The sequence below is a fragment of the Alosa alosa genome, chromosome 1, assembly GCF_017589495.1.
Source record: "Alosa alosa isolate M-15738 ecotype Scorff River chromosome 1, AALO_Geno_1.1, whole genome shotgun sequence".
In the NCBI taxonomy this organism is placed as follows: Eukaryota; Metazoa; Chordata; class Actinopteri; order Clupeiformes; family Clupeidae; genus Alosa; species Alosa alosa.
This window is the reverse complement of record NC_063189.1, coordinates 30295436-30322561: the sequence shown is the minus strand read 5'-3', so window position 1 is coordinate 30322561 and position 27126 is coordinate 30295436. Positions and strand designations below refer to the sequence as shown.

General features: G+C 42.1%; 3 protein-coding genes across 10 annotated transcripts in view; all 3 read right to left on the bottom strand.

Annotated features, from left to right (window-relative positions):
• The window catches only part of fndc3ba (fibronectin type III domain containing 3Ba), a 120868-nt gene extending 112643 nt beyond the window's left edge, over positions 1–8225 (bottom strand). Inside the window, exon 1 of the mRNA XM_048246785.1 lies at positions 8124–8225. The gene's annotated coding sequence lies outside the window, so the exon portion shown is untranslated. The remainder of the gene's footprint in view (positions 1–8123) is intronic.
• Positions 8226–21121: 12896 nt separating this feature from the next.
• LOC125298786 (transmembrane protein 212-like) lies at positions 21122–22996 on the bottom strand. The gene is made up of 4 exons (XM_048249684.1): positions 22836–22996; positions 22623–22682; positions 21469–21792; positions 21122–21265 (listed from the first exon to the last, which is right to left on the bottom strand). The coding sequence occupies exons 1-4, from the start codon at positions 22986–22988 to the stop codon at positions 21245–21247; spliced, it is 558 nt and encodes a 185-aa protein (XP_048105641.1). The 5' UTR covers positions 22989–22996; the 3' UTR covers positions 21122–21244.
• A 1065-nt stretch (positions 22997–24061) lies between these two features.
• The window catches only part of ppp2r3a (protein phosphatase 2, regulatory subunit B'', alpha), a 78540-nt gene continuing 75475 nt past the window's right edge, over positions 24062–27126 (bottom strand). For all 8 annotated transcript variants that reach the window (XM_048245042.1, XM_048245033.1, XM_048245025.1 and 5 more), the window contains one exon: positions 24062–26745. In XM_048245042.1, the coding sequence (XP_048100999.1) occupies positions 26649–26745 (97 nt within the window). In that variant the 3' untranslated portion in view covers positions 24062–26648. The remainder of the gene's footprint in view (positions 26746–27126) is intronic.

Genomic DNA, 27126 nt, shown 5'->3' with positions numbered 1-27126 from the left:
GTCTACTTCAAAAGTTCCAGATCCAAAAACCTTCCATATTCTTTGTATGCAAATTGATGAAGACATTTCCAAATAAAGTAAACAAACATAAAAAAAAGTAACATAACGAGTCAAGGCTCCGAAGGCAACGTTTTGGTTTTAATGAGAAGCATGAGCAGTCTGGCTTGTTCCATATGCCTGCTGGTCTTCTGCAGCCATAGCAAAGGAAGCTGTGTGACGTTGCCAAAAAGTGGGGGGAGAAAGAGGAGAGAGAGAGAGAGGGAGGGAGAGAGAGAGAGAGAACCTCTCATCCAACCATCTGGATGTGAACCAGGCAGAGGGCCAGGAGGCAGTAAAACCCACTTAGTTGGAGTCTCTAACCGCTCCGCGGCTGCCACGTAGCTGCTGGCTCAGGCTAAGGGGAGAGGGGAGAGGAGCCTGCTAGCTGTGCTCTTGCCTCAGAGTTCGACTTTCCCACAGGGCAACAGAGCAGAGGCAGCGCTGCACAGCACTGCACTGGGCAAATGTCAACACAGCACCTCCGTACAGACGCCTAGCACAAACACACTGACAACACAGCACAGGCTGTGCTGGTTAAAACTGACATTCATAGAGCATAGCACTCTCAACACTTTACTTCTCCGTGAGTAAAATGACAGCTTTTTTTCATTCAGTATTGTAGGTAATTTACACTTAAAAAGTCACATTGCTAGTAATCTCCACAAGAGGAGCATTTAGGCTCCTTTATCCTCCACATGAAGGAGAAGCTGGTGGAATGTTCTGGGATCTCACTCCAGCTGCTTGTGTCGCTGGTGAACTCGTGCTGTTGACCAGCTCAGGAGGAAGCCTTCTGTGCTCCTCAAGGTGCCTGAAGATGAGCCACCATCCACGATTCGGGTCAGTCCTTTTGGTTACATAATACCCACGTTTTTTCTCCCTCTCTTCCCTCTGGCTCTCATGCATAAACACTGTGAATCAAAGTGTGTTTGAAGACACATTTCACACACACACACACACACACACACACACACACACACCAATATCAAAGACCATTTCATGCATGCATGTCACTTCAACTGACTTTATAAATGAGACAGTGGCTGGAGCAATTGTCTGAGTCAATGTGCATGGCAGAAAAAGGTTCAGTTCACTCAGGAAGAACTGTGAGATACAGACCACAGGAAATGTTTGCGGTCGGTCTCACCTCCGAGCCCAGAGTTGCTGTGTTCTTGGCACTGCTGTCCATCTGAGACAGCAAGGCTCTGATGGAGCACGGAAAACCCCCAAAGGCAAGCCCTCCCCTCAGCAACAGCAGCACTGTGTGAAGCGGGGTGGTGTGTGTGTATGTGTGTGTCTGTCTGTGTGTGTGTGGGGGGGCATCTCTTTCCAAGGATCTTTCAAAACATTCTCTAGGAGGTAAACAAAAGCCTTTCCCACACTGATGCAAAACACACCATGGTCCAGACACACAGACAGAGCTTACATGGGCTCTAGCATGTGGGAGAAACATGGGAGGTCAGGTGTTTCCATGGAGACCATACCAACCTTTGGGCGTGAGGAGAAACATGCCACTGAAAAATGACAGCTGGAGACAGCTGGAGGTCAGACGAGCATGACTGATGATTACGTGAAGCAACTAACTGGACCTGTGTGTTTGTGTGTGTGTGTGAGTGTGAGTGAGAGAGAGAGAGAGAGAGACAGAGAGAGAGAGACAGAGAAAGAGGGAGAGAGAGAGACAGAGAAAGAGGGAGCGAGAGAGTATGTGTGTGTGTGTGTGTGTGTGTGTGTGTGTGTGTATGTGTGTGTCTATATATGTGTTTTGTTGATTTTGGTACAGAACTGATATAAATGTCATCTAACACATGAAATGTGCCGAAATCTTCAGAATTCAGAAAAGGAATTCTATGAGAAGAACACACACATGGAAATTTCCCAGAAGAAACTGGGTCTGTGATTGTCCACTAGAGCAGGGACGGGTTGACGCACCTTGGTCGGCCATCACACTGGTCAGCAGACTCACTCAGGTGGGATGGAGGTTTGGGCTGGGGGGCTGGGGGGGCTTAGCACATTCCCACTGGATTGTCCCACATGGCTGGGCGCTCTCAAAAGAGGGCAGCTCAGTTTAAACAAACACAACGACTTCCTCCTCACTGCACACCGAGCCTTTAACCAGAGCCTGGGCTCGTCGGCCCACCTTCTGGGGTCATCTGGGGGAAAGGCACAATGAGCGGTCCCGCCAAAACACAAGCCTCCCTCTGTCTCGCCAGCCATCGGCACATGGCTGCAGCCTTACTCAAAGACAGCACACACTAGCACGTTTCATGGCGACTTCACCTCCTCCTGCACACCGAGGCCTTTAGCAGAGCCTGGGCTCATTCGGCCCACCTTCTGGGGTCATCACAGGGGAAAAGGCACAATGGCGGTCCCACAAAACACAAGCCTCCCTCTGTCTGCCAGCCTACTGAGGACACAGCACACACTAGCACGATGCCGCATTGCCTACTGAGGGACACGATACAGCACATTACCAGTACCATGCCGTGTTTCCTACTGAGGATACAGCACACACTAGCACGCATGCTTCGCAGCCTAACTGGAAGCGACACAGCACACACTAGCACGCATGCTGCAGCCTACTGAGGACACAGCACACACTTCCGCACGCATGCCGCAGCCTACTGAGGACACGACATGAGAACACACTAGCACGCATGCCGCATTGCCTACTGAGGACACAGCACACTAGCACGCATGCTGCAGCCTATTGAGGACACAGCACACTAGCACGCATGCCGCATTGCCTACTGAGGTCAGCAGACCCACCAGGTGGGATGGAGGTTTCATTGGGGTTGGGGCTTAGCACATTCCCACTGGATTGTCCCATGGCTGGGCGCCTCAAAAGAGGGCAGCTCAGTTTAAACAAACACAACGACTTCCCCTCCCTCACTGCACACCGAAAGCTCTTTAACCAGAGCCTGGGCTCGTCACCCACCCTTCTGGGGTCATCTGGGGGAGCAGACAATGAGCGGTCCCGCCAAAAACACAAGCCCTCCTCTGTCTCCGCCAGCCATCGGCATCCTGTGGAGGCTGGGACCGCCATGTGGGCTGGGCTAATCTCACACCCAAGATCACCACAATCGGGCTGGCCCTTACTCCATGCTGCAGCCTACTGAGGACATCGGCTAATCTGGGGAAAGGCACAATGAGCGGTCCCGCCAAAACACAAGCCTCCCTCTGTCTCGCCAGCCATCGGCATCCTGTGGAGGCTGGGGACCGCCATGTGTGTGGGTCACACCTCACACCCGCATCACCACACCGCTTCGCTCCCACGCATGCTGCAGCCTACTGAGGACACGATACAGCACACACTAGCACGCATGCTGCAGCCTACTGAGGACACAGCACACACTAGCACGCATGCTGCAGCCTACTGAGGACACAGCACACACTAGCACGCATGCTGCAGCCTATTGAGGACACAGCACACACTAGCACGCATGCTGCAGCCTACTGAGGACACAGCACACACTAGCACGCATGCTGCAGCCTACTGAGGACACAGCACACACTAGCACGCATGCTGCAGCCTACTGAGGACACAGCACACACTAGCACGCATGCCGCATTGCCTACTGAGGACACGATACAGCACACACTAGCACGCATGCTGCAGCCTACTGAGGATACAGCACACACTAGCACGCATGCTGCAGCCTACTGAAGACACAGCACACACTAGCACGCATGCTGCAGCCTACTGAGGACACAGCACACACTAGCACGCATGCTGCAGCCTACTGAGGACACGATACAGAACACACTAGCACGCATGCATGCAGTTCCCTCACACTCTCCTCAGAAGCCACAGACAGAGAGCCTGAAGGGGTACAGGGATTCAGTGCGGGAGCACGATGGGTCAATCAGCCACGGAGCCTCAGTGGAGAGGGGACACAACAAATGAACTGACCTCAGCAGTAAATAAAGAACCTGGTACATCCTCTGTTAGCTTCCCACAGCATGCACAGGCAAAATCCGCCAAATTCCGCTGCAAAAGGGATGGGTGCGCCAGAGCTATGCTGCAAAGAAAATAAGGCACTGTAACTACCTCTGCATTGCTGGGAAGAGAGCTACGACTGGCAGGTGATATTCAAACTGTTGGCATTCCTCAGCGTCCACATGCCAGGCCAACCTTAGCCTTTCCCACGGTCTTATATGCACCGAGCCCGTCTTAATAACCGCACACATCCAAAACACCGCCACCGAACAAGGCACATCTAATCCTAAACAATAATAGGAGCCGGCCGAAAAAACTCCAACATGCTAAAACGCATAGCGGCGGTGAGAGCTCCCCTCACGCTGTAGCTCGCAAAGGTCAAAGGTCGAATTCCTCATCCTCAATCAAGCCTCCAGATTTCACACATTGGGTGAGGGGGAAACAAGGGTGATGGGGTGTGTGGTGGTGGTGGGGTGGGGCACCAGAGGGATGGAATGGAGGGGGCTTTAGTCAGAACTAAATCAAAAGGAAAGGAACACAGGAAGTCTGTGGCAACAAGAGAGACTACAATGGCCAAGGTATGCACAGTGACATAATAATGGTCAAAGCTGGGCAGGAAATGTGTGTTTGTATAGGGGGCACTTTGAAACCTTCAGGGGGTTGCAAGCAGGTTTAGAGAGATCCACTTGTTTTTTTGTCTGTGTGTGTGTGGGTGGGGGTGTGCTTGTGTGTGTGTCTGTGTGTGTGCTTGTGTGGGTGTGGGTGTGTGTCTGTGGAGGTCTGTAATACTGCAATAAAATCTGAATGCATGAATGCATAACTGCTTCCTCCGGCCATGCGACTTCAGTCGGTGCGCATGAATGGCTTCCGCCGGCGCTAAAAACAGTGCCTCTGCGTGGCCAAATTACGGGCCATTACCGAGCAGCAAGGAGCCATCAGAACTTTCCATCGCCCAGCCAGTGCCCCATGCATACTAATGTCGTCACGGACGCCCACCTCGCCCACCTCGATGCCTACTGACCAAACATTCAGTGTTTTTCCGCTCGCGCCTCGTAATGAAACATGCCACCCGGACCGCCTGAATAATGCATCAGAGCGACCCAGGTAGTGGAGGCGTCCGAGAGAGACGCCGGTGGAAAAGTAACTTGCTGTGTTATACAACAGAAGCCCCATCAAGTCTCAAATCACAAATCTCAGCAGGGTTTTTTTTTTTACTGCACCCGGAGTAGCTGTTTCTTTACAACCGATCATTTGAAAGGCAGGGTGGGGTTCGGGGACATGGTGGTGAGAAAGACATCTGTCAGGCCTCCTTTGATCTCATCCAGTTTAGTGGATTGTCTTTCAGCAGCACTGTAAATCACTGCAAAATCACTGTGATCAATGTGCGCCTTTGAGATCATTCTACAGGTTGTCAGAAAGTTGGATGAACTCTCAGGCCATAACAGAAGGGTAGCTTAGTAATTCCATTCAATGTGGAGTGCACTTGCTTCTGAGAAATGATGCAACATCTGTGTATAATGTGCCTTTCGTGAAAAGAAATCATCTCTTAAAATCTGACTGGCCAACACCTGCTGGACTGACCACACAAACTGAAGACACCTACTGAATAAGTAATAGCATGCATCTTGCAGATTACTTTCATTATTTCATTATCTTAACCATCTGCAAGCATGATGATTTAAGATATATGCTATGCCATCCTCTATTGCCGAGCTAGTGTTCTTTGTCATTATGTCCGTCATAGATACTGTATATAGTGAAAAGATGTGCTAACAACTCTTATTGAGTGTCTCTTACACCAAGCAAGATATCTAGTTAATCATTTTCCAGTCCATCGGCACTAAACAGACTATCACATGGACACAAACACCAGGAGAACAAATGACTCTGATGGATGAAGTATAATGCCACACACACACACACACCTGCACCTGCCAGGGTGAGTTTGACCACTCCTCTCGACCGTGGCTCATGCATCACCTCCAACAGTGCCTATTTCAAACAGTGTCATCTACCGCAACCCCTGACAACAAATCCGATCACACGTCAGTTCCTAAAATTTGCTTCAGATTTGAGCTAGTCATATGACGGAATTATCAGTTTCACATCCAGAAGTCCCAACTTCTTGGGGAACCCCTGGTGGTGGGCGAATGAGATTCTGGAAACAGCACCAGCTTTTCCTGTCAAAGTCATCTTCAGTGATTCACAACTCCTTGTAAGGGACTTTCCTGTAAAAGCCAAAGAGAGAGAGAGAAAGGGAGATACCAAGTGGAGGAAAACGAGTTGTCTCTGATGAAGCAGATCCCATTCATTCACTTGGCTCAGTCAAAGCAGTCATTACACAGCGGCTGCTCTGAAATCAGCTGCGGATGGATTTGTAAGGGCAGGGGTAGAGAGCTGGGGCGTCCACAACGTCAAGAGAAAGTGTCTGCAATACCAGGTGGAAGCTTCATGACCTCAGAAGATGACAATGCTTTGTCGACTCTGACCAATCAGGAAGTGAGCCAGTGCATAGTGGGAAATGAGAGTGTAGAGCAAAGACTGTGGGGAGAATGATGTCTCATATGGAGAAAACTACACAAAGTGCAGAATCATAGTAGTTAATTTGTAAATAGTTCACACAACAGACTCTGAGGCAACTAACAGATCACTTCAGTAGCCACTGGAGAATGCAAGTGTCTAATATGATTGCTAGGGTTTTTTTTCACCATCACTATTGTTTATGCATTTATTCATATTACCACGATTATCACATATTTAGTAATAATTTGATAATAACTGTCACAGTGCTTCGTTATTATTGCCAATAACACCATTGCAATTCTTGTCAGCAACTTTCCCACATCTCTGACTCTCTTACGAACAATGGGCTCTTGAGCCAGCAGCACTTCACAACTATTCACACCTGGTTTGAAAAAAAATAAACTTTTAAACTCTTCCTTAAAACCCTGAGCCTTCTGCCTTTCAGCCGAGGAATGTAAATCCGACGTCATTTATTTGGGATCAGATTTCCATGCCTCCTCACACAAGCGCGCACACACATAAACACCATCCGAACGGCAAAGCTTTGCTTTTTCTCCAATGTGCCCCCTGGATCCAGAAATATTCGTGGCAGCAACCACGTACGCAAGGCAAATTATGTCAGTTCAGCGGTATGACTGCGTATCTATCATGCAATGTTATTGTCCTCCTACCCCGCATAAACAGTTTTCACGGATCCCTGCGCGTTGAACACAAAACTTTTATCAAACGTGTAGTAGAGGATTCACTCATAAAGTTCCGCAGAAGAATCACACTGACATTAATACAATTTCGATATTCTGAAAAAGTCGAAGCTCAGACTTTGAAACCAGGCTTTCAATTTGTAAACAGACACGTTGGCCGTCCCAGCTGAGCTTCCAAAAGGCTTTCAGGAATGCCAGGGCATGATGGAGTTTACCACCTCCGTTTCATCCCTGAGGTACAATCCAACCAGCAAATAGGGAGAATACACATCAGCCACCAATACTCAGACTTAATAAAAATGGATATCAGAGAAGTCTAATGGTTTTTAGCCAAAGAGGTCACTTATAGAAATTCCGAATAATTCTCAACTCCGCATTGCTTGATCAGAGTGGCAATGCGAATCACAGCATCTTCAACGTTCTGTAAGCCATAACCATACTCCAGCAAACTTTTCCTTTGCAGAATGGGAAATGAAGCTATAGTAAAACAGTGCAGCAAAACCTGCACTGTTGCTATTTTCCATCTCAACCAAAAAGTCACAACGGTTTCATAATGCTGAATGCTGCACCGTCTCAAACAAGAACAAAAACAAATTCCTTTCCTCTTTTTGGAGACCTAAAATCAACTTCTACACAACTTCGAACATTCAAAAGTTGAATTAACAATTGCAATGAGAGAGAGAAACACTTTGGATCAAAGCATTCTGCCATCTAAAAATAATATACTATAAACATTAACTGATTCTATATTCCCCGAAGCAAAGTTTTCCTTCCCCTCCTTGCTGGCCAACTAACCTAGACTCCCGGCGTCACTCGCAATCCAGAAAAGTCTCAAACCTTTGGGCAAGAAATATATCAAATGCGTGCTCACCGCCAAATAGAAAATATAAGAAACATTTAACAACAAACATGTAAGAGGAACTAACCTTTCTGCAATAAAATGATCTTCACAAACTCCAGAGCCCCAGTTTTTTAGCAGATATAAGTTAGGCAATCCGCAGTCAGTCTGCCCGCAGCGCAATCAGGAGGAGATTCCGCCATGTCAATTATGTCTCAACACACATGTGAGCGAGGTCCCAGCCCACTTTTACCGTATTATACCATGTAAATGATTGAGAATCAAGACAGAATTAACGTTAGAGTAAGCTAGAACAAGCGGACCGTTATTATTGTGGAGTTATTTAGCACAAAAATGTTGTAATGTTGACGTTTTGATTTAAACGGTAAGCCTACCTGAAAAATGGCTTCCTTATAGATGCAGTTCTGGAAAATTATAGAAAACATTACATGAAACATAAATCTCCCAAAAGAGACTAGGCTACTGATAGCCATATAGAAAACGGATAACTATTAGGTTATCAATTATAATCTTATGTTCTATAATGTGTCTCAGATCTTTCACCAAAGTCCATCTTTTTTGTCAAAATGTATTGTTATTGCATAATATGCAATGTAGCCCTACAGCTTATTAAAAAGTAATAGTAAAACCTATCTTAATTACCAGGTTGGTGCAATATTTCTTTTATTTTCTTACAGTAAGCAACCCAGCGCCCCGTGTCCTAAATTGCATAGGCTGCATAGTGCAATGATGGGCAATTGGTGTTTCTACTGCCCCCAACAGGACACATTTTATAATCTACCTGGCCGACGAGACGGTTACTGTAATGGCCAATTATCCATTTTAATTAAAGAGCAATTAGCCGAAAAACATCACCTAAGATGGGGCAGTCATTTTTATATAATCTGAAAAGATTTGGGAAGACATTGTATCAGATACCAATACAATTTAGCACACTAGCTGTGACTTAATGTGTTTGCTTTGACATATGCTTTAGGCCTACTCCTTCCATGAGCATATCAGACATCTCAAGATCTCACAAGATCAGACAAGATCTCAATGTATATATGTCCTAGTTCTACATACAGTACAGAAAAAGAAAATAGAATACAACCTGTGTAAGATTATACTTAGCAAGTGGTTATCAAATCTCCACAACTTAATTACATAATAGTAATAATAATAATAATAATAATAATAATAATAATAATAATATTGTTGTATTATTGTCATGTTCTGGGTCGGACTGGGAACAAAATTCGGCCCTGGCAATTTTCTCCTGGACCGGCCCACTACTGGACTACTTTTAAGTTACTTTTACCAAAATATCTGGAAATATGGATTTGGAATTCTAAATGCAGTTTATTATGCTCATTGCAAATGTGCTCACTTCTAATGGAGGGTGATGTGGTACAACATAATGACTGAGCTAGGCTTAAGGCTAACAACAGTAGAATGCAATAGGTGCAGTGATGGCTCATGATGCAATACAAGGAACAATCATAGCCAGAATTTTGTTTAAAGAAGACAAAAGGTCAAAGTCTGGTCAATTGTGATAGAAATGCTGTAACTTTAGGCTTAGGCCTACTCATTAAAATCAACAGAGAGCCCACTACCTGTATATTGTAACCCAAAACTTAAAGACATGTCAGGTAGGCTACACAGTGCAGCTACTGACCATTTTTGTGCCCTAACTGGTGAAATACAGTATTAACCTAAGTATGTCATTATATGGCCAACTATAAAGATGTAATCTGCCTGTTCCCAGGGATGGGTAGTATTTCTGAAACATGTAATATGTGTTTCAAATGCAAAATAGTAATTTTGTAATTTTAAAAATACTATATGTGAAAAACACAAAAAAGTAGATACTACAGACAGGTGTACTGAATAATTGGTAATTAGGCAACAATGGTTTATGTTTATCGCAATCAGCTAATGTGAGAACAGCTGTGTTCAACAACACTTACAGCTTTTCAGTGACAGCTATTGCTGAAGCATCAGCTCTGGTCTGAAGCACTGGTGTGAAGTGGTACGCAAGTAAAGATGAGCAAGTTGACCTGTGCAAGTTCACATAAGGACACTGACAAAGGCAACCATGTCCCATTGTCTCCATGCCAATCTTTAACAGAAAAATGTCAGATATCTCAACCACAATGACATCAATAGATGGTAAGGTGTTGAGTGTACCCAGATAGGTCAGTCACTTAGTATGCAGCTAATAAGGAAATATAATTGTTATTTAATTAAACAAGGTGAACTTCTCCCCACTGTGGAATGCAGAAAATGATGCTACAAGGAAGGGAAATGATGCTACAAGGAAGGAAAATGATGCATTCCACAGTGGGGAGAAGTTCACCTTGTTTAATTAAATAACAATTATATTTCCTTATTAGCTGCATACTTGAGGTTGGAGATATTAAGGCACGTCAAGTCTCTCACATACTGGAACTTCAAGATACATAGCCGTATGATTTTCTTATTCAGTTCTGCACTGGACTTGAATTACGAATTTTGGCACAGATACACAATTATGATTTTGGCCTATTGATTATAATGTGGTTAATTGAAAGCTCTGTCAGTCATTTGGATAAGCATCAGCTAGATGACTAAATGTAAATGTAAATTCGTGAATTATTCTTAATTTTGATCACACCACATGAACTTGCATAAGGTATACGACAGGGGCCAAATTTTGTTATATTATTGTCATGTTCTGGGTCGGACTGGGAACAAAATTCGGCCCTGGCAATTTTCTCCTGGACCGGCCCACTACTGGACTACTTTTAAGTTACTTTTACCAAAATATCTGGAAATATGGATTTGGAATTCTAAATGCAGTTTATTATGCTCATTGCAAATGTGCTCACTTCTAATGGAGGGTGATGTGGTACAACATAATGACTGAGCTAGGCTTAAGGCTAACAACAGTAGAATGCAATAGGTGCAGTGATGGCTCATGATGCAATACAAGGAACAACCATAGCCAGAATTTTGTTTAAAGAAGACAAAAGGTCAAAGTCTGGTCAATTGTGATAGAAATGCTGTAACTTTAGGCTTAGGCCTACTCATTAAAATCAACAGATTAAATTCAGAAATTACTACCCATCCCTGGGAACAGGCAGATTACATCTTTATAGTTGGCCATATGATGACATACTTAGGTTAATACTGTATTTCACCAGTTAGGGCACCAAAATGGCCAGTAGCTGCACTGTGTAGCCTATCTTGACATGTCTTGTTTTGGGTTACAATATACAGGTAGTGGGCTCTCTGTTGATTTTAATGAGTAGGCCTAAGCCTAAAGTTACAGCATTTCTATCACAATTGACCAGACTTTGACCTTTTGTCTTCTTTAAACAAAATTCTGGCTATGATTGTTCCTTGTATTGGATCATGAGCCATTACTGCACCTATTGCATTCTACTGTAGCCTTAAGCCTAGCTCAGTCGTTATGTTGTACCACATCACCCTCCATTAGAAGTGCAATGAGCTGCATTGAGCATAATAAACTGCATTTAGAATTCCAAATCCATATTTATAGATATTTTGGTAAAAGTAACTTAAAAGTAATACAATAGTAGTGTAATGCCTTACAATTCAGAGACAGTAATATTATAATGTAATGAATAACTTTTAAATGACAGTGATAAGTAATACATATTATATTACGATTTTGAAGTAACTTGCCCAACACTGATTACCACATGTCACTGCTTGACTAAATGAAAAATATAGGTTACTGAACATGCATGGAGATCGTCATAGTTGACAGAAATTACGATTTGTGCCAACATGTTGTAGAAACACAACCACAGCCTAGGCCTATTTGGTGCAAATTTTCTACATGGTTATAGTCAGCGATGCACATTAACTGTAGGCTATCACCACAAGTGTATAGGCTACTAAACGTTTTTGGCTAAGTTTGTGTGCCGTCATCACATTTTGCAAAATTAGGCTACCTTCGTTACTAACCTACCAGTTGACACTTTTTACGTGCATCGACTCGCGATTGATTGTGCATCTAATGTAACACTCGGTGGAGAGACTTCCACTTTCCAAGTTCCACTTTCACTGTCGTTGTAAGCTAAAAGGCTACTGTATGGGAAATACTTTGAAGTTCCTTTTGAGTCCAAACATGAATAGGTTTTCTTTAACCTGTGCTACACTTTTCCACCAAGTTGTGCGAAAATTGTATGTAGGTAGTTTTTTTTATGTTGACAGACAAACCGCACTACAGTAGCCTACATGGTGCAGTAAATGGAAGCTCTTCGTAGCGCGTGCAACTTACGTCTATAAAAACAATATATTTATGGAATACAATTAGACACCTCTGATTGCTGTTTACGGTTAAACTGCGATGATGTGAACACCAGCCAGCGGAGGGCACTTATATAGCCTAGGCTACCATGCATGGATTAGGCTATATTTCCCCACAAACCAAGCGGCTGCTTGGACAAATCCACTTGAGGGGTGGGGCAGGGGGGCGCGATCGTAACACACACTGAACCTGTCATGAAGAGGCCAAAATGATTGACTTGTCACCCCCCAATCCAAATGGATGCAACTGCATTTATAGACTAAGCCTAGGTCTACATGACGGGCCGCAAATAGGCTAAATAACTTTAAAAACTGGTCATTACCAGTTTTGTTGAATGGTGTGGAAAGAACCATCTGCAGATAAACACCAGTAAGACAAAGGAGATGGTAATTGACTTCAGCCGTAAGGCATTATCAGTTGCGCCAGTGAACATCCAGGGAATAGACATTGAGGTGGTATCAGTCTACAAATACCTGGGTGTTCACCTTAACAATAAACTAGACTGGTCCCAAAACACAGATGCCCTGTACAAGAAGGGCCAAAGTCGTCTCCACTTGCTGAGAAGACTGAGGTCTTTTGGTGTGTGCAGGTCATTATTAAGGACTTTTTATGACACAGTTGTGGCGTCAGCTATTTTTTATGCTGTAGTCTGTTGGGGTAGTGGGTTTTCTGAGAGGGACAGGGAGAGAATAAATAAGCTGGTGAAAAGGGCCGGCTCTGTCCTGGGCTGCCAACTAGAGCCTGTTGAGGTGGTTGGGGAGAGGAGGATGTTGGACAAATTGGCATCCATCATGGCCAATTCCTCTCATCCGCTCCATGGGACAGTGGCTGCGCAAAGCAGTTCTTTTAGTAACAGACTACTACACCCATCATGTAAGAAGGAGTGCTTTCACAGGTCTTTTATTCCATCTGCCATCAGAATGTATAACACTACTGTCATGAAAATTTGTAATGTTAATGTAGTGTCTGAACTTCATTATTAATATGTGCATTTTCCACTGTACATGTGAAGCTTTTTTATTCACCATATATATTGGTTCACTCTGCCTCAAAGTATTGGTGAAACCCTAAGGCGTGTTGTTTTTTAGGTGTGCTTGTATGCTGGGCATACTGTATACAACTTTCTTACTCTCTATTTAAATACTACTGGGCTGTTGTGACAAGTAAATTTCCCAGCTGTGGGATCAATAAAGTCTTATCTTATCTTATCTTATAATAATAATACAAATAATAATGTATTAATTAATTTATTAATTTACTAATTCATTCATGTGACACTAGCCAGAAACAAATTCCTTATAGGTGTGAACATTAAAGCTAATTCTGTTTCTACTGTGTAACTGATTACAATTAAGTTAATCAGTGTGTAGGAGGTATGACTGTCTGTCCTAATCTGAGTGAGTGTCAGGGCTACTGACTCTCCACACTGTAGTGGAAACTGTGACATTAATCTCATTGACATCACACCCTCCATATATGACGTGTAAGACTTTAGCGTTGTTTGTAACAGCTGCAGCTGTGTTCAAAGGAAAGAAGAAATGACTTCAGTCTCTTGTTATTTACAACCTTTGAGTTATTATAAAAGAGAAATATTTCCCCTTGTTACATAACAGGGCTTCATAGGTTCTTTTGTGGACATTTCTGTCTGTCTGGACAAGGGCTCTTGCACGTGTACACATACACAGTCTTTTTCCTGGACAGTTGCCTGGACCTCACTGCTCTGAACCCTAATTTGATTTCACACTGGAAAAACTACACTGTCTTAATTGTCAGGAGCGTTAGGTCACACTCCATACTTAGCCTGGAGCATTCATTTGAATTGGCCCTCAAACTGGACGCTGCCACTCTCACTGCTGATGAGCGCTGGCAGCCTCTCACAGCATCAAGCATTCCAAGGAATATTTGCATTGTTCCACTGGCTAAAGAGAACTCTATCGCTCACCTTGTCTGAACCCAGCATAATGATGCTCTATCTGTTACAAAGAGAGTCTTGTACAGCTCTGTCATGTACAGTGATATTCATGCAGTGGAGAGATGGTTGGCATGAATAGTGAAAACGGACACATACTGTACCTGCACGCATGCATGCGCACACACACACACACACACACACACACACACACACACATGCACACAAAAAGAGAGACAAAAACTATCTACAGTACCCTCCAGAATTATTGGCACCTTTGGTAAAGTTGACTAAAAACAAGTATAAAAAAGAATCTGTTGGTGATTTATTATACTCCCACAGTGAGAACAATTTCCGGTAACACTTTATAATAACTACACACAATACATCATTTATTAAGCCTTTGTTACTTATTAGTTAATGGTTTGTTCATCATTAGTAATTTCTAATTTATCATCAGTAAAACATTTGTTCACACAGTTATAAATAGTTTGTTCATAGTAAATAAGCCTATATCTTAAATATGTTTATACATTATTGTTAATACTTAATAAATGATGCAATATGTTTTTGATTAAGTAATATTTCCATTATTTAACAGTTGTTACATACACATGCACTACTGATTAGTTAGGGTGAGGATACATATTTTATAAACCACTTCCTAATACTATAACTATAATTAACTCATTTGAAAATGTGTTGCAAGGCATAGAAAGTCCTCACTTTAGATAAGCTCTCAAAATATCATTAACCAACCACTTGTGACCCCTGAGTTAATCATGAATTATAGTATTAGGAAGTGGTTCATAAAATATGTATCCTCACTCTAACTAATCATTAGTGCATGTGTATATTGCATAATTTATTAAGTATTAACAATAATTCATAAACATATTAGGCTTATTTACTATGAACAAACCATTTATAACTGTGTGTATACTTTATGTATGAGAATTACCATAGGAACAATGCTTTACAAACGATGAACAAAGCATTTTGTAATAGTTTGCAACTAGTTTATAATAAGAAAATGAGTTCATTATAAGTGGTTGTTTTATTAGATATTAAGTATAAATCATGTACTTACAAACATATTTTTTGGATAGGCTTATTTACTATGAACAAACCATTTATAATTGTGTGAACAAATGCTTTACTGATGATAAATTATGTATGAACAAGAAATTACTAATGATGAACAAACCATTAACTAATAAGTAACAAAGGATTAATAAATGATTAATTGTGTGTAGTTATTATAAAGTGTTACCCAATTTCCTAGGAAACCCTAGCAAAATCCACCCTTGAAGGGAAGCAATTTTGTTCTGAGAAAAAGGAAAATGTCATAAAGAAATAAATATTTTTAACGAAAACACGTTGCTCACAATTATTGGCACCTCTGAAAAATCTTGTATACAAAACAGAAGCACTTTCCTATCTAATTTCAATTTATTTTAAGTTAATCAGAGTGTCTGTGTCATTTTTCAACATCGAAAAGACAAGAGAATACACTAAATTTAAATAACAAGAAAGTGTGTTGGAATTTGTAAGTCAGAGAATGTCTATGAATAAAATAGGTACAGTACTTTGCTGAAAAGACCTATATTTACAGTCATAACAATGATTAAAAGGTTATAATAATCTGGAAATGTGACAAACATGCTTGGTCAAAGACCCATGGTTATCTTGCCCCCACGTACAGTACGGAGGATGGTAAGATTGGCAAAAAAATCCATAAGAACCACTGTTGGAGAGTTACATACAAGGTATCATCTTGGGGTCACCAAGTCCCCCCAAAAAATTTCAAAAGTGACCTCACTGCTAATAGATTATTTAGAGGTGCCAGGTAAAAGCTACCCTGGAAATCCAGAGTTCTCGCGAGAGCACAGTGGAATTGTCTCTGTGAGACACTCTGGCAAAGAGCAATGATGCACGTTACTTTTCCCCTTGCATTCCAGGGAACCAGCTAAACTAATGAAGACAGCGCTGCAACGTTGGAGGACAGCACACATTGATCGTAGTGTTATCAGATTGCGTCAAAGTCCGAAATCATTCAGAGTAAACATGGTCTAGTGTTTTCCAATTGCGTGCAGTGAGATTTTTAAATGCATGCTTGTTGCCGCCCCTCGAGTTGGGCCATTACATTGCTCTTTGTCAGACCCTTAATCTTTCTAGATTATCAGGGTCTGGATTTTCCAGGCTAGGTAAAAGCCTGCCCAGTCATTTAATTACCAATTTAAATGGCAGGAGTTACTGAATGGTACAGTGACTTTGTCTGGAAGTGTGGTCTATCGTCAGATAAAATGAAAATGCGCTCTTTGGCTAGAAACAATTTAGGTGTGTTTGGCGTACATAGAAAAATAACTACAGTACACTAAAAAGAACCCCATGGCTAATGAAAATGATGGTGGAGGGGCTGCTATTTTGGGGCTGTTTTTATTCCCAAAGGCCTTGGGAACCTAATTACTATAAGGTGCATGGTATCATGAACACCAATAAAAACATTTTCAAAGGAAATCTGTCAATCTCTGCCAAGACACTAAAAGTTGGACATGATTGGATAATTCATCAGCTCAAAGAACCAAAACAAACGTCCAGATCAAAACAAATATGGTTTACTGAACACAAAATCATGCTTCGGACATTGCCATCTCAGTCCCCTGATCTGAACTCCATAGTAAAACAGTCGGGTGAGTCAAAGAGGGGAATGCACAAGTGTGGACCTAGGAATCTGGACGATCTGGGGAGATTTTGTAAAGACGAACAGTCTTAAATCCCTTGCTTTGTATTCTCCAACTTTATGGGGTTTCATAGGAGAATATTACAAGCTGTTTTATTGGCAAATTGTGAGCGACGTGTTTTTGTTAAAAATATTTATTTCTTTATGATATTTTCCTTTTTCTCAAAATAAATTTGATTCCTTTCAAGGTTGGATTTTTTTCAAATTTTTTTCATTGTGAGTTTACAATAAATCACCAACAGACAGGTACCAATAATTCTGGAGGGTACTGTATCAACAATTGCTGGTATGGTGTTCTCTCTTCACCATGCATGAAGAATTCACACAAATGAGGGTGTGCACAAGTAATGGCATGCAGTAAGCTCTCTCTCTCTCTCTCTCATTTTCTGTCTGTATAGAGAATGGTCTTAAATTTACAGTTTTGAAAACCGGGTTCTTTTTTTCAAAATATAATCACAATTATCCACAACACCACACTCAATTTGCATAATTCCTAGATTGCTTGCAAAATGACACATTTCAGAACATTTTCAAAACATACACACTTCAGTCAAAACATATACACATATTTGTGAAAATGCTATTAGTTGTCATTTAACCAACACAGCCCTCAATGATCAGACACTATTGCAGCCAGTTTTACACTGCTGTGAAAAATAAAAAAAACACATTTGTAAAAAAAAATAATGTTAGGAAATAGCATGTGCTAGATTTTTGGCCAGACATTGTTATGTAAGGGATAATTTAGATGACAAACCCACAACATTCTTCATGATTAGTTTGAGATATAGGGAGAATGTACACAAATAGGCCTACTATAAACTTACCAAGTACTGCACAACACTGATGCTGCAGACTGAATATTTCAAGTATTTATTTCAATACTTACAGTAGTTCTTACCATAATCAGTTACAGTAATCAACCAACAATGAAATCAAAGAAACAAATACAATCTGTAGACAAATAAAAAATACTGTATAAAGTACATACACTTTTCTGAAGAAAAACTACTGTAAAAGCTGCTGCCTTTTATAGTACACCTGAGTGCTGCCTTTTCAAATTAGCACATGTGTGCTTCCACACCTGGTGGATGTGATTATCCTATTCGTTCAGTAGTGGGGTCATTGGCAATCCAGGGCTTTGTAATGACAAGGAAGTAACCTCACAATCCTTATCTGTGTCTAAGGTGTGAAAATGTGTGTAGAGTTTTACAAATTACTGTGTGTAATGTTTTGCAAAAAGGGTGAAGCAGACATTGTGTGTAAATCTGCAAATCTGTGGAGGTGTTTTGCTCCTTGGAGTAGAATTTTGCAAATGTGGAATGTGTGGAAGTTTTTATTTTAGCGTGTAAACAATCATAAAAAACTGTAAATAGGACTTGCTGAAAGAAACAGAAAGGACAGCTGTGTGTGTGTCCATGTGTGTGCATGTGTGTGTGTGTGTATGTGTGTGTGTGTGTATGTGTGTGTGTGTAAGTGTGTGTGTGTAAGTGTGTGTGTATGTGTGTGTGTGTGTGTGTGTGTGTATGTGTGTGTGTATGTGTGTGTGTGTGTGTAAGTGTGTGTGTATGTGTGTGTGTGTGTGTGTGTGTGTGTGTGTGTGTGTGTGTGTGTGTGTGTGTGTGTGTGTGTGTGTGTGTGAGCGTGTTGCTTTGTCATACCTCCTCATTATGGCGTAGCATCTTCAGCCCGGTGCATAGAGCCACATCATGCTGTAGCAATTGACAGTGTTTGCCTATTGCTTACACACTAAACGAATGCTTAGACTGAAGCCTCAATACCTAAAATTCTTGTAGCATACCTTACTGTAAACATTGTAACATACCTTTAAACACTGTGTAACCATAGCTTAAGCACACATTGTCTGCTTTGCACATTGTTTGCAATTCAGCAACATAGTTATTGCGATAAGAATTGCAGAATTATTTTTAGTGTGCCAGTGAAAGGTATATGACGAACACATATTGTACTACATGCCTCTTTTGCAAGCAATGAAGGGGGCATGCAGAGACATTAAGGTGGGATCAGTTCAAGGGTGGATATTTCACACAAGTGATATTTTTCCCGTTGACTATAAGATCGTCTGTGATGTCGATGAGGACTTGTGACCAGATCTGAACAGAAGGCAGGATCCATAATGTGTGTATGGTTCTGTTGTTATAATTACATTTTTAGAAAGAATTGTTGAGTTTTGATTGCAGTGTTTAATTTTGGCCTATAAGTGTGAGCTGTTTATCCCCAAGTGCTCTGTCTTATTTGACTGTGTGTAAAGTGTTACAGTAACATAATGAGCCAAATTCTGCAAAAAGTGTGTAAGCAATAGGCAAAAAGTGTAATTGCACACTTGGTGCAATGGTGCACAGCAGAGTGGCCTGCACTAGCAAAGAGGACTTTATCTGTCTTTTAGAGAAGCTGAGAAGAAATGACAACTTTCACCTCTGTCACCTCCACTCCCATCTGTGTGTGTGTGTGTGTGTGTGTGTGTGTGTGTGTGTGTATGTGTGTGAGTGTGTGTGTGTGTGTGTGTGTGTGTGTGTGTGTGTGTGTGTGGTTGTGTGTGTGTGTGTGTGTGTGTGAGTGTGTGTGTGTGTGTGTGTGTGTTTGTGTGGTTGTGTGTGTGTGTGTGTGTGTGTGTGTGTGTGTGTGTGTGTGTGTGTGTGTGTGGTTGTACAGTATGTGTGTGTGTGTGTGTGTGTGTGTGTGTGTGTGGTTGTATGTGTGTGTGTGTGTGTGTGTGTGTGTGTGTGTGTGTGTGTGTGTGTGTGTGTGTGTGTGTGTGTGTGTGTGTGTGTGTGTGTGTGTGTGTGTGTGTGTGTGTGTGTGTGTGTGTGTGTGTGTGTGTGTGTCTGGGATGGAGGAAGGATGAGGATGAAAAAAGGAAAGGCTATGGAGATGGGATGCAACACAAACCCAAAGATCTTCCACTATGGCTGGGAGAGGAGGGGATATTAGCACCACTAGGAAATAAGGACCCTATGACAGACAATAATTCTTGTCTATCATAATTCTTGTCATAATTCCCCCAGTAATTCATGGTGCATGTGTGTGTGTGACGGTGTGCATGTGCATAGATATGTGTGTCTAATCAGCATGAATAGTCTCCCAACCAAAGGGCAAAGTATTGACCACATTATCCCCAGACTCATTATTCTCTCCTTTTCTCCTCTGCCTCTCTGAGAAAGACAAGCCCAGATGGATTTGGGCACATTCCAGTTGGTCAGTCTTTTGTGATTCCTCAGATTTGGAGAGTGAGATCAAACACCCCTGTCCTTATTAGCTTGATTGCAGGGGCTACTTATGAGTGAGGTTTTGCTAGACAGTGGGAACAACAAACATACAATGACATATCCAGGTCTGAGCTCCGGATCTTGGCTTTTGTATTTTCCATTTGATTTTGTCATGTACACACAGACAGTTAGGCTGCAACATGTGTTAGCATTCAAGCCCTGAGCCAAAAAGAGTGATCCCTTGGTGTCTGCTGGAACACAAATGGATGGAAAAGAACATTAAATCATGACACACACATGTTTCTGTATTGATTGGATGATATACTATATACTTTTTTTTTCGCCGTGGTTTAGGGCATTATGGGGCAGGCACCGAATGAGGATATGTATTCTCTAATAAGAAAATCTTCAAATAAGAAGTCTTCTTGAAAAAAAAAAACAAGACATTTTGTTCTGGAAAGTTCTCTGGAGTTAAGCACACAAGGAAACCAAATCACTGGCTGTTTAGCGAGAGGAGTGACAGAAAGCAGAGGCTCGCTCTTCTGTGGCCCGCATTTACTGGCGTGTGTTTGAGCTGTTGCCCAGAGTTCTGAAATCCCTTTGACATGGGTGTTGTGTTGTAATGTTCTCTCCCCAGTGTCTGACCGCGTCACATTATGGGAAATGACCTGTTGCTTTGAGCTTGATAAGACACATTTGCTACACTACCTAACCATCTCCCCCTGCTGCCAAACAGCCCTGTGTGATTCCTAAAATTCAACTTTGTTAGAAGAACAGGAAATGTTGAGCTCATCTTTGTGCTTTGGTCCAAGTTTGCAAGATGGTATCATATCCTCCAGCCCTTCTCATCAAAGAATTTTTATTTGGGGTGGGGCGAATTCCATATGTATTGGAGAATTAAATTGTGTAATTTCAACCTTTTGATTTTTAAACTGGAGATCAAGTGCAAGAGATTCTTGTCAATCTAATGTGAGAAAATGGGCTCCATAAGGTGCCAGGGGGTGCTTGGCTAGCGGCCATGACTCTGTCTCTGTGAAAACAATGATGGGAAGGAGGGGTGACAACAGGCATGCATTCTTCAAATGTTTAACAGCCCCAGTTTATCCCTTATCCCAAAACACAAATGCACTGTATAAACACACACACAAACACACACACACACACACACACACACACACACACACACACACACACACACACACACACAGACTTACACGTTAATAATAAACTCACGTTAACATGGCCGAAGTGTAGCACTCGGAGAGTGAGGATGACAATGAGGAAGAGTGACAGAGTAAAAATGGCCAGACTGGTGATGAGGTCTGCCGTGTGCAGGACCAGGTGAAACCACTCCACATGCCTGGGGTCCAAACACAGGCCCGGGAAGGCCAGGTAAGGGTAGGGCAGACGGACTGCATGGGCCAGGTAACCAGTTCCAACCGCCCCGTGGAAAGAGTAGTAGCAATAAGGTCCGAGCACGATGCCGGCCACAGCGATGGCGAACTGCAGCGGAGCAGTGAGACCACAAAGAATGCTGAAGACGTAGCTCAGCTCCCACTAGACAAGGACGACAAATCAAATGAGCAGAGGCCAGGTACATCTGTCTAGCTCTGGTAAGTGGGGTGATATTTTCATCCCTTAATCGCATGACAGCCCTTATTTTATCTCTCAACAATTATGGCTAAGTGCTATCAACTACTTTGGCCCTGTAATTATTTTAGTATGCTGTCAGCCTATCATATTGCACAATGGTTTGACGAGCGAAAGATGTGTATTCATCTAATTTGTGATTTACGTCAGCAGGCTGCCCATGCTGATGTGTGCTGGTGTGTGCTGTCCTCTTGCGTGTCTGGATGTGGGTTGAATCTGGCCCTGCTACGTTGGACTGCCACCAGGTCCCTGTCGGCCCCATTATTCTATTGTAGGGATTTGTTTCTGTGGGCGAAGGAGAATTATTTCGGAGTATTTATAGATCCCATGAAGCAAAAGGGCACTTTTTTGTTTCTTTTTCCAAGCCTTTCCTCCTCATTTCTTTTGCTGGCAGAGACAGTGTTGTTTGGAAACAGGCTAAACTTAGCCACTGACACGCACATCTGATAGAAAAACATTTCATAAAGACAAAAAGGACTTGCTGCCATGCTTCCCTCGTCTGGTTTTAGAGGAAATGGTATAAATGATTCTCTTTATCAGACAAGTTTATCTAAAGTTATTGAAGCTATGAGAAGCAGATATGCATGTAACTGTTACAAATCTAAGATCTACATTTAGTTTACCTGCCAGACAGAATTTTGTCTTTAGCTATAAATAAGGTAATACAAATTCTATCATAAAATGTTCCTTGATATGAGCCAAGAGTTTTATAAAACCCTATAAGTGCTGATATTTACCAGTGATTTCCGTGTGTGGTCTCTACAAGCCATCAATGTACATGACCCAGCCACGATTGCCTGTGAAAGATTTTCTATATTATTTTATTTTATTCATTATAATACCATGCAATTACACAGTAAACTGATACATAAACAATACAAACTACATTGCTTGTCTTGGTCCTGATTAGTTTGCTGTATTGCTGTATTGAGTGTAATTGATGTACCTACCAAAACTCCAACCCACACAGGGGCAGCGATCTTGGTGCTCCAGCCAAGATACCAGGGATTGTAGGAACCCATGGGAAAGAAGGCCAGTATGCCAGACAGAACGCTGGTAATGCCAAAACCTAGCTGGCATCCACTTACTTGACAGACCACCATGGCAGAAATAGTCCTAGGACTCCGAGTGCAATACTGACTTCTGGCATCGGCAATTGAAGTTACTACTATAAAGCACAACCACGGCAACCGTTGTCATTACACATACTCTGACACACAGCAACACATACTTTCACACACACACACACACACACACACATACACCCTGTCCGAGTGACACACACTCACAGCTCCATAGCTGTGTCAGTGTTGAGATGAATGACTTGGGTCCTCTCTGTTTGCTGACACATGGGTGTCAGTAGAGGTAAACACCTCAAAAGGGCTTTTTCTCAGAGTCAGCTGGCCAGAGCAGAGACCCCTTCTCAGGACTGCCCGCGCGGGGGTCCTTCAGGAGAACGGGTCCCCGCCCAGGTAATACTGACCTACTTCATGCCCACCCCCTCCCTCTGGCATGGGCCTGCATTATGACCTGGGACATGAGTATCTCACCACACTTCTATGGCTGCTCATCTCTCGCTCTGGACAAAATACTGTAACTATAGCTATATAACTACATCTATGTTGGCCTGCTGCCAACACCAGGGTTTGGTATTTTCTTCAGGAGAGCAGAGAAGTGTGGAACACGTGACAAATGTGCAGTAATCATTTGTTTATTTCTTCTCTAGACAAATCTTCCAATAAATTCTGTATCTGGTTTTGCTTTACTGTGATTTTAATTTCCTATTTTAACATTGTATTATTATTTGTTATAGCCTAATTATTTCAAATAAGTGTGCTGGGTCATGGGTGCGTGGGCAAGTCATGCTGCTCTGTCCAGTATTAGTCCAGTCCAGTTTTTAATTCTAATTATTTCTTTTATTTTTAACTTTGTATTATTTGTTAATGTTTGTCTTGGTGTCATGGGTGCGCTGGTGGCTACGCCGCTCCGTCATCGCCCCTCCGGCATCTCGTCTTGTGTGTCAATGTCTTGTGTGTGAAGCACTTTGGGTTGCACTCTGTGCATACAACAATGCACTATATAAATAAAAGTGACTGGACTTGATTACTATAGAAGCGTAAAATCGTTTCAAATGCACAAATATTCAAGGTTAAAAGATATACAAAGTGCAAGTGGCTAATTCTTACATATCTTTATTTAATTTAATAATTTCAAAAAGGCAAAAAGAAAATAAAACAAAGGATGAAGGAAGGTAGGGGGGAAGGAGAGAGAGAGAGAGAGAGAAATAAAGTCATGCTAATACAAGAGCCAGTTGATTAGAGCACTTCAGGAAATGCAGCTACTCATCACTCCTCACCTATGCAAGCAAGGCATACAAAGAGATAAAAGAAAAAGTGGAAAAGATAAAAAAAATCAAAAAGAGAAAGGATTACACTCAAGAGTTTCTCAAAACAGATTCCGTAGCTGCAAGATCTTTATACAGAGGGTGCAATTTTGCATAGAGTAATGAATGTGACCATGGGTTCCTACTTCAATTTCAAGTTTTGATTTTGGCAGTGTTTTTTTAGTTGTACTAATTAGCCTGATTGATATAGCAGTTTGTATTGCTCAGATAGACCCGCAGACTATAAAGGAGAGCTACAAACACATTGCTAAGATAAAATTATATCCAGTTGATTGTCATCTTGTAATGAATTTATACAAAATTCCCTCAAAAATAAAATAACAAAATGACACACAGATTCAGCTTACTGCACATACGATAACACTGGCAATCACAGACATATCATAATTTAAAAATGCTTTGCCACTCAGTGGCTGAGTTGAACACATGGGAGAAACAAAACAAATTAAACAGACATTTACAGAGGCTATATAAAATAAATGTCCTACTATAGGGTCAGAAAAATAATTCAACTACAGTACACAGGCAGCTAGCTGTCACACATGACAATGGCTTGCAAAACTATGCACTTTTAGCATATATAAATATATTACACTAATTACAGAAACACACAAGTGTGGGCAGTAACACTGTCCACTGGGGGCAGCACTGAGAGAGCGTGCTGGGTGTCTTTCAGTACAGGACTGGAGGAGTCACATCAGCCATCCACAGAGAAAAGGCGGAGACAGAGGACGAGGTGGAACCTCTGGTGATGTTGGGGGACATCAGTCATTAGATCATGTTGGCAGCCTTGAGTCCCCGGCTGCCTTAGCGTCCCTCTTCAGCATGACATCTGGGGGACCACTACCACAGACATGTAACGCAACTGAACGCAACATTTTGTTTATGTAAAGCACCTTGAATGACCCCTGTGTATGAAATGCGCAATATAAATAAATTTGATGTGATGTGATGTGATGTGATGTGATGTGATGTGATGACATGTGATGCGATGTGTGACTGTCTGTGACTGTGCAGGACATGAATGATGTGAGATAAGGCACAGCCATCGTCAAAAAAAGAAAATGAATAATAAATCAGCCTAACATTTTAGACATTGTACAATTTCTGAAGGAATCCCGGTCATATTCTGAAGCTATAAATATATCCAGAAAGACAATTTTGAACAAAAACTTAATTAATATTGTAATATACTGTAAGTCCTCTGAGCCCCCGTGACTATATGACCAGCCTTGGTCATATTTTAAGAAGGATTCTTGGCTGAACATGGAGTTCTGGTTGACGGCAATATTAACTCCTGCAAATGCTTGGAGTGGGAGTTTGAAACAGTAAATATTGTTTCAAGATTGTCAGGACTAAGCCCCCAGTCTACATGTGAAATTGTATGCTAGATACAGATAAACTGCTGCATGTGGAAATGTTTAGATCTTAGACCTGTTATTTCTCACAGGCCTTCTCCCATAAGCACTGTAAGTCACCACAACTCACAGACTACTACTATTCCCCATTGCCAATTTAATCCATGTGCTGTTTCTGTGCAGTATTACATTTGACCACAGGGAGGCACAATTCACTCATAAAATCACATTGATTGTTCACAGGAAAGGTGTCCAACATGACATAGAAAAGAAAAGGTTTCTTTGTGCTATCACAGTCTTTCAGTATAGCAGAAGCTACACCATCTCAAACCAAACACTGAAAGAATACCGTACGTAGATCGATTTAGTTACAGTTTGGGAGTCGAGTTGAGTCGAGCTTCTTTGCAGCAACGATGGGCACAACACAAAGCACACAAGAGTATGTCCACCTTCCTCTCGCTCCTTTGTAACATGTGGTAGCTGATGTTCTCATACTTCAAAGGCCAGTTTACGGTCATTTTTCCCACAAAATGGGTCTTGAAATGGATGGACAACATCTGCTGGCAGTTTGTAGTTTTGGGGGGTTGGGGAGTGGGGCTCAGAAAATGACCATTTCACTGCAGAAGTGGAAAATGTGATTCGCTCTACATGTTAAGACATATTGCACATAACAGAAAGCCTTTTGGTTTAGACATCAGCTCTCCTGAACCCCCATACACACTCACATACTTTCTCTCTTGCACACATACACACACACAAACAAACAAACAAACACACACACACACACACACACACACACACACACACACACACACACACAGACAGCTGTACAAACACATATACTCAAAAGTTCATTGTTTAAATGCAGAAAAAGGCAGTTTTCCCTTCAGTAGTAGAGAGGATGTGGACTGATAAGCCCCTCTCCCTCTCTGTCTTTCTCTGAATATATATCTTCTTCTTTGTCGTCCTAGAGTTGAGAACAGGCCACAATGCTCCGGAGCTTATGCAGAGAGGTCAGATATGACCAGCTTGTCCATTTTATTCCCAATTTCTGAAGGGACTGTGAGCTCATCAGATTCATAGTCGTCTTCAAAAGACCTGGGGAGGGCAGAAGAAACATTTCTGTATTGGGTCCTCATTATTCAATTTAAACATTTTTGTATTGGGTCATCATTATCACATTTAAACATTTCTGTATTGGGTCCTCATTATTAAATTTAAACATTTCTGTATTGGGTCCTGATTATCACATTTAAACATTTCTGCATTGGGTCACCATTATCACATTTAAACATTTCTGTGTTGGGTCCTCATTATTAAATTTAAACATGGTGTGGAAAGAAGCCCCCCTGAGACCAAGCCAGTCCTGACAGCTGTCCCTACCCAGATTAGCGAGAGGAGAGGCTGAATTGCTGCATGGACACTGCCATTGTGAGAGTGGGGCCAAGCACATACTGCATTGACCACTAGAGACACGAA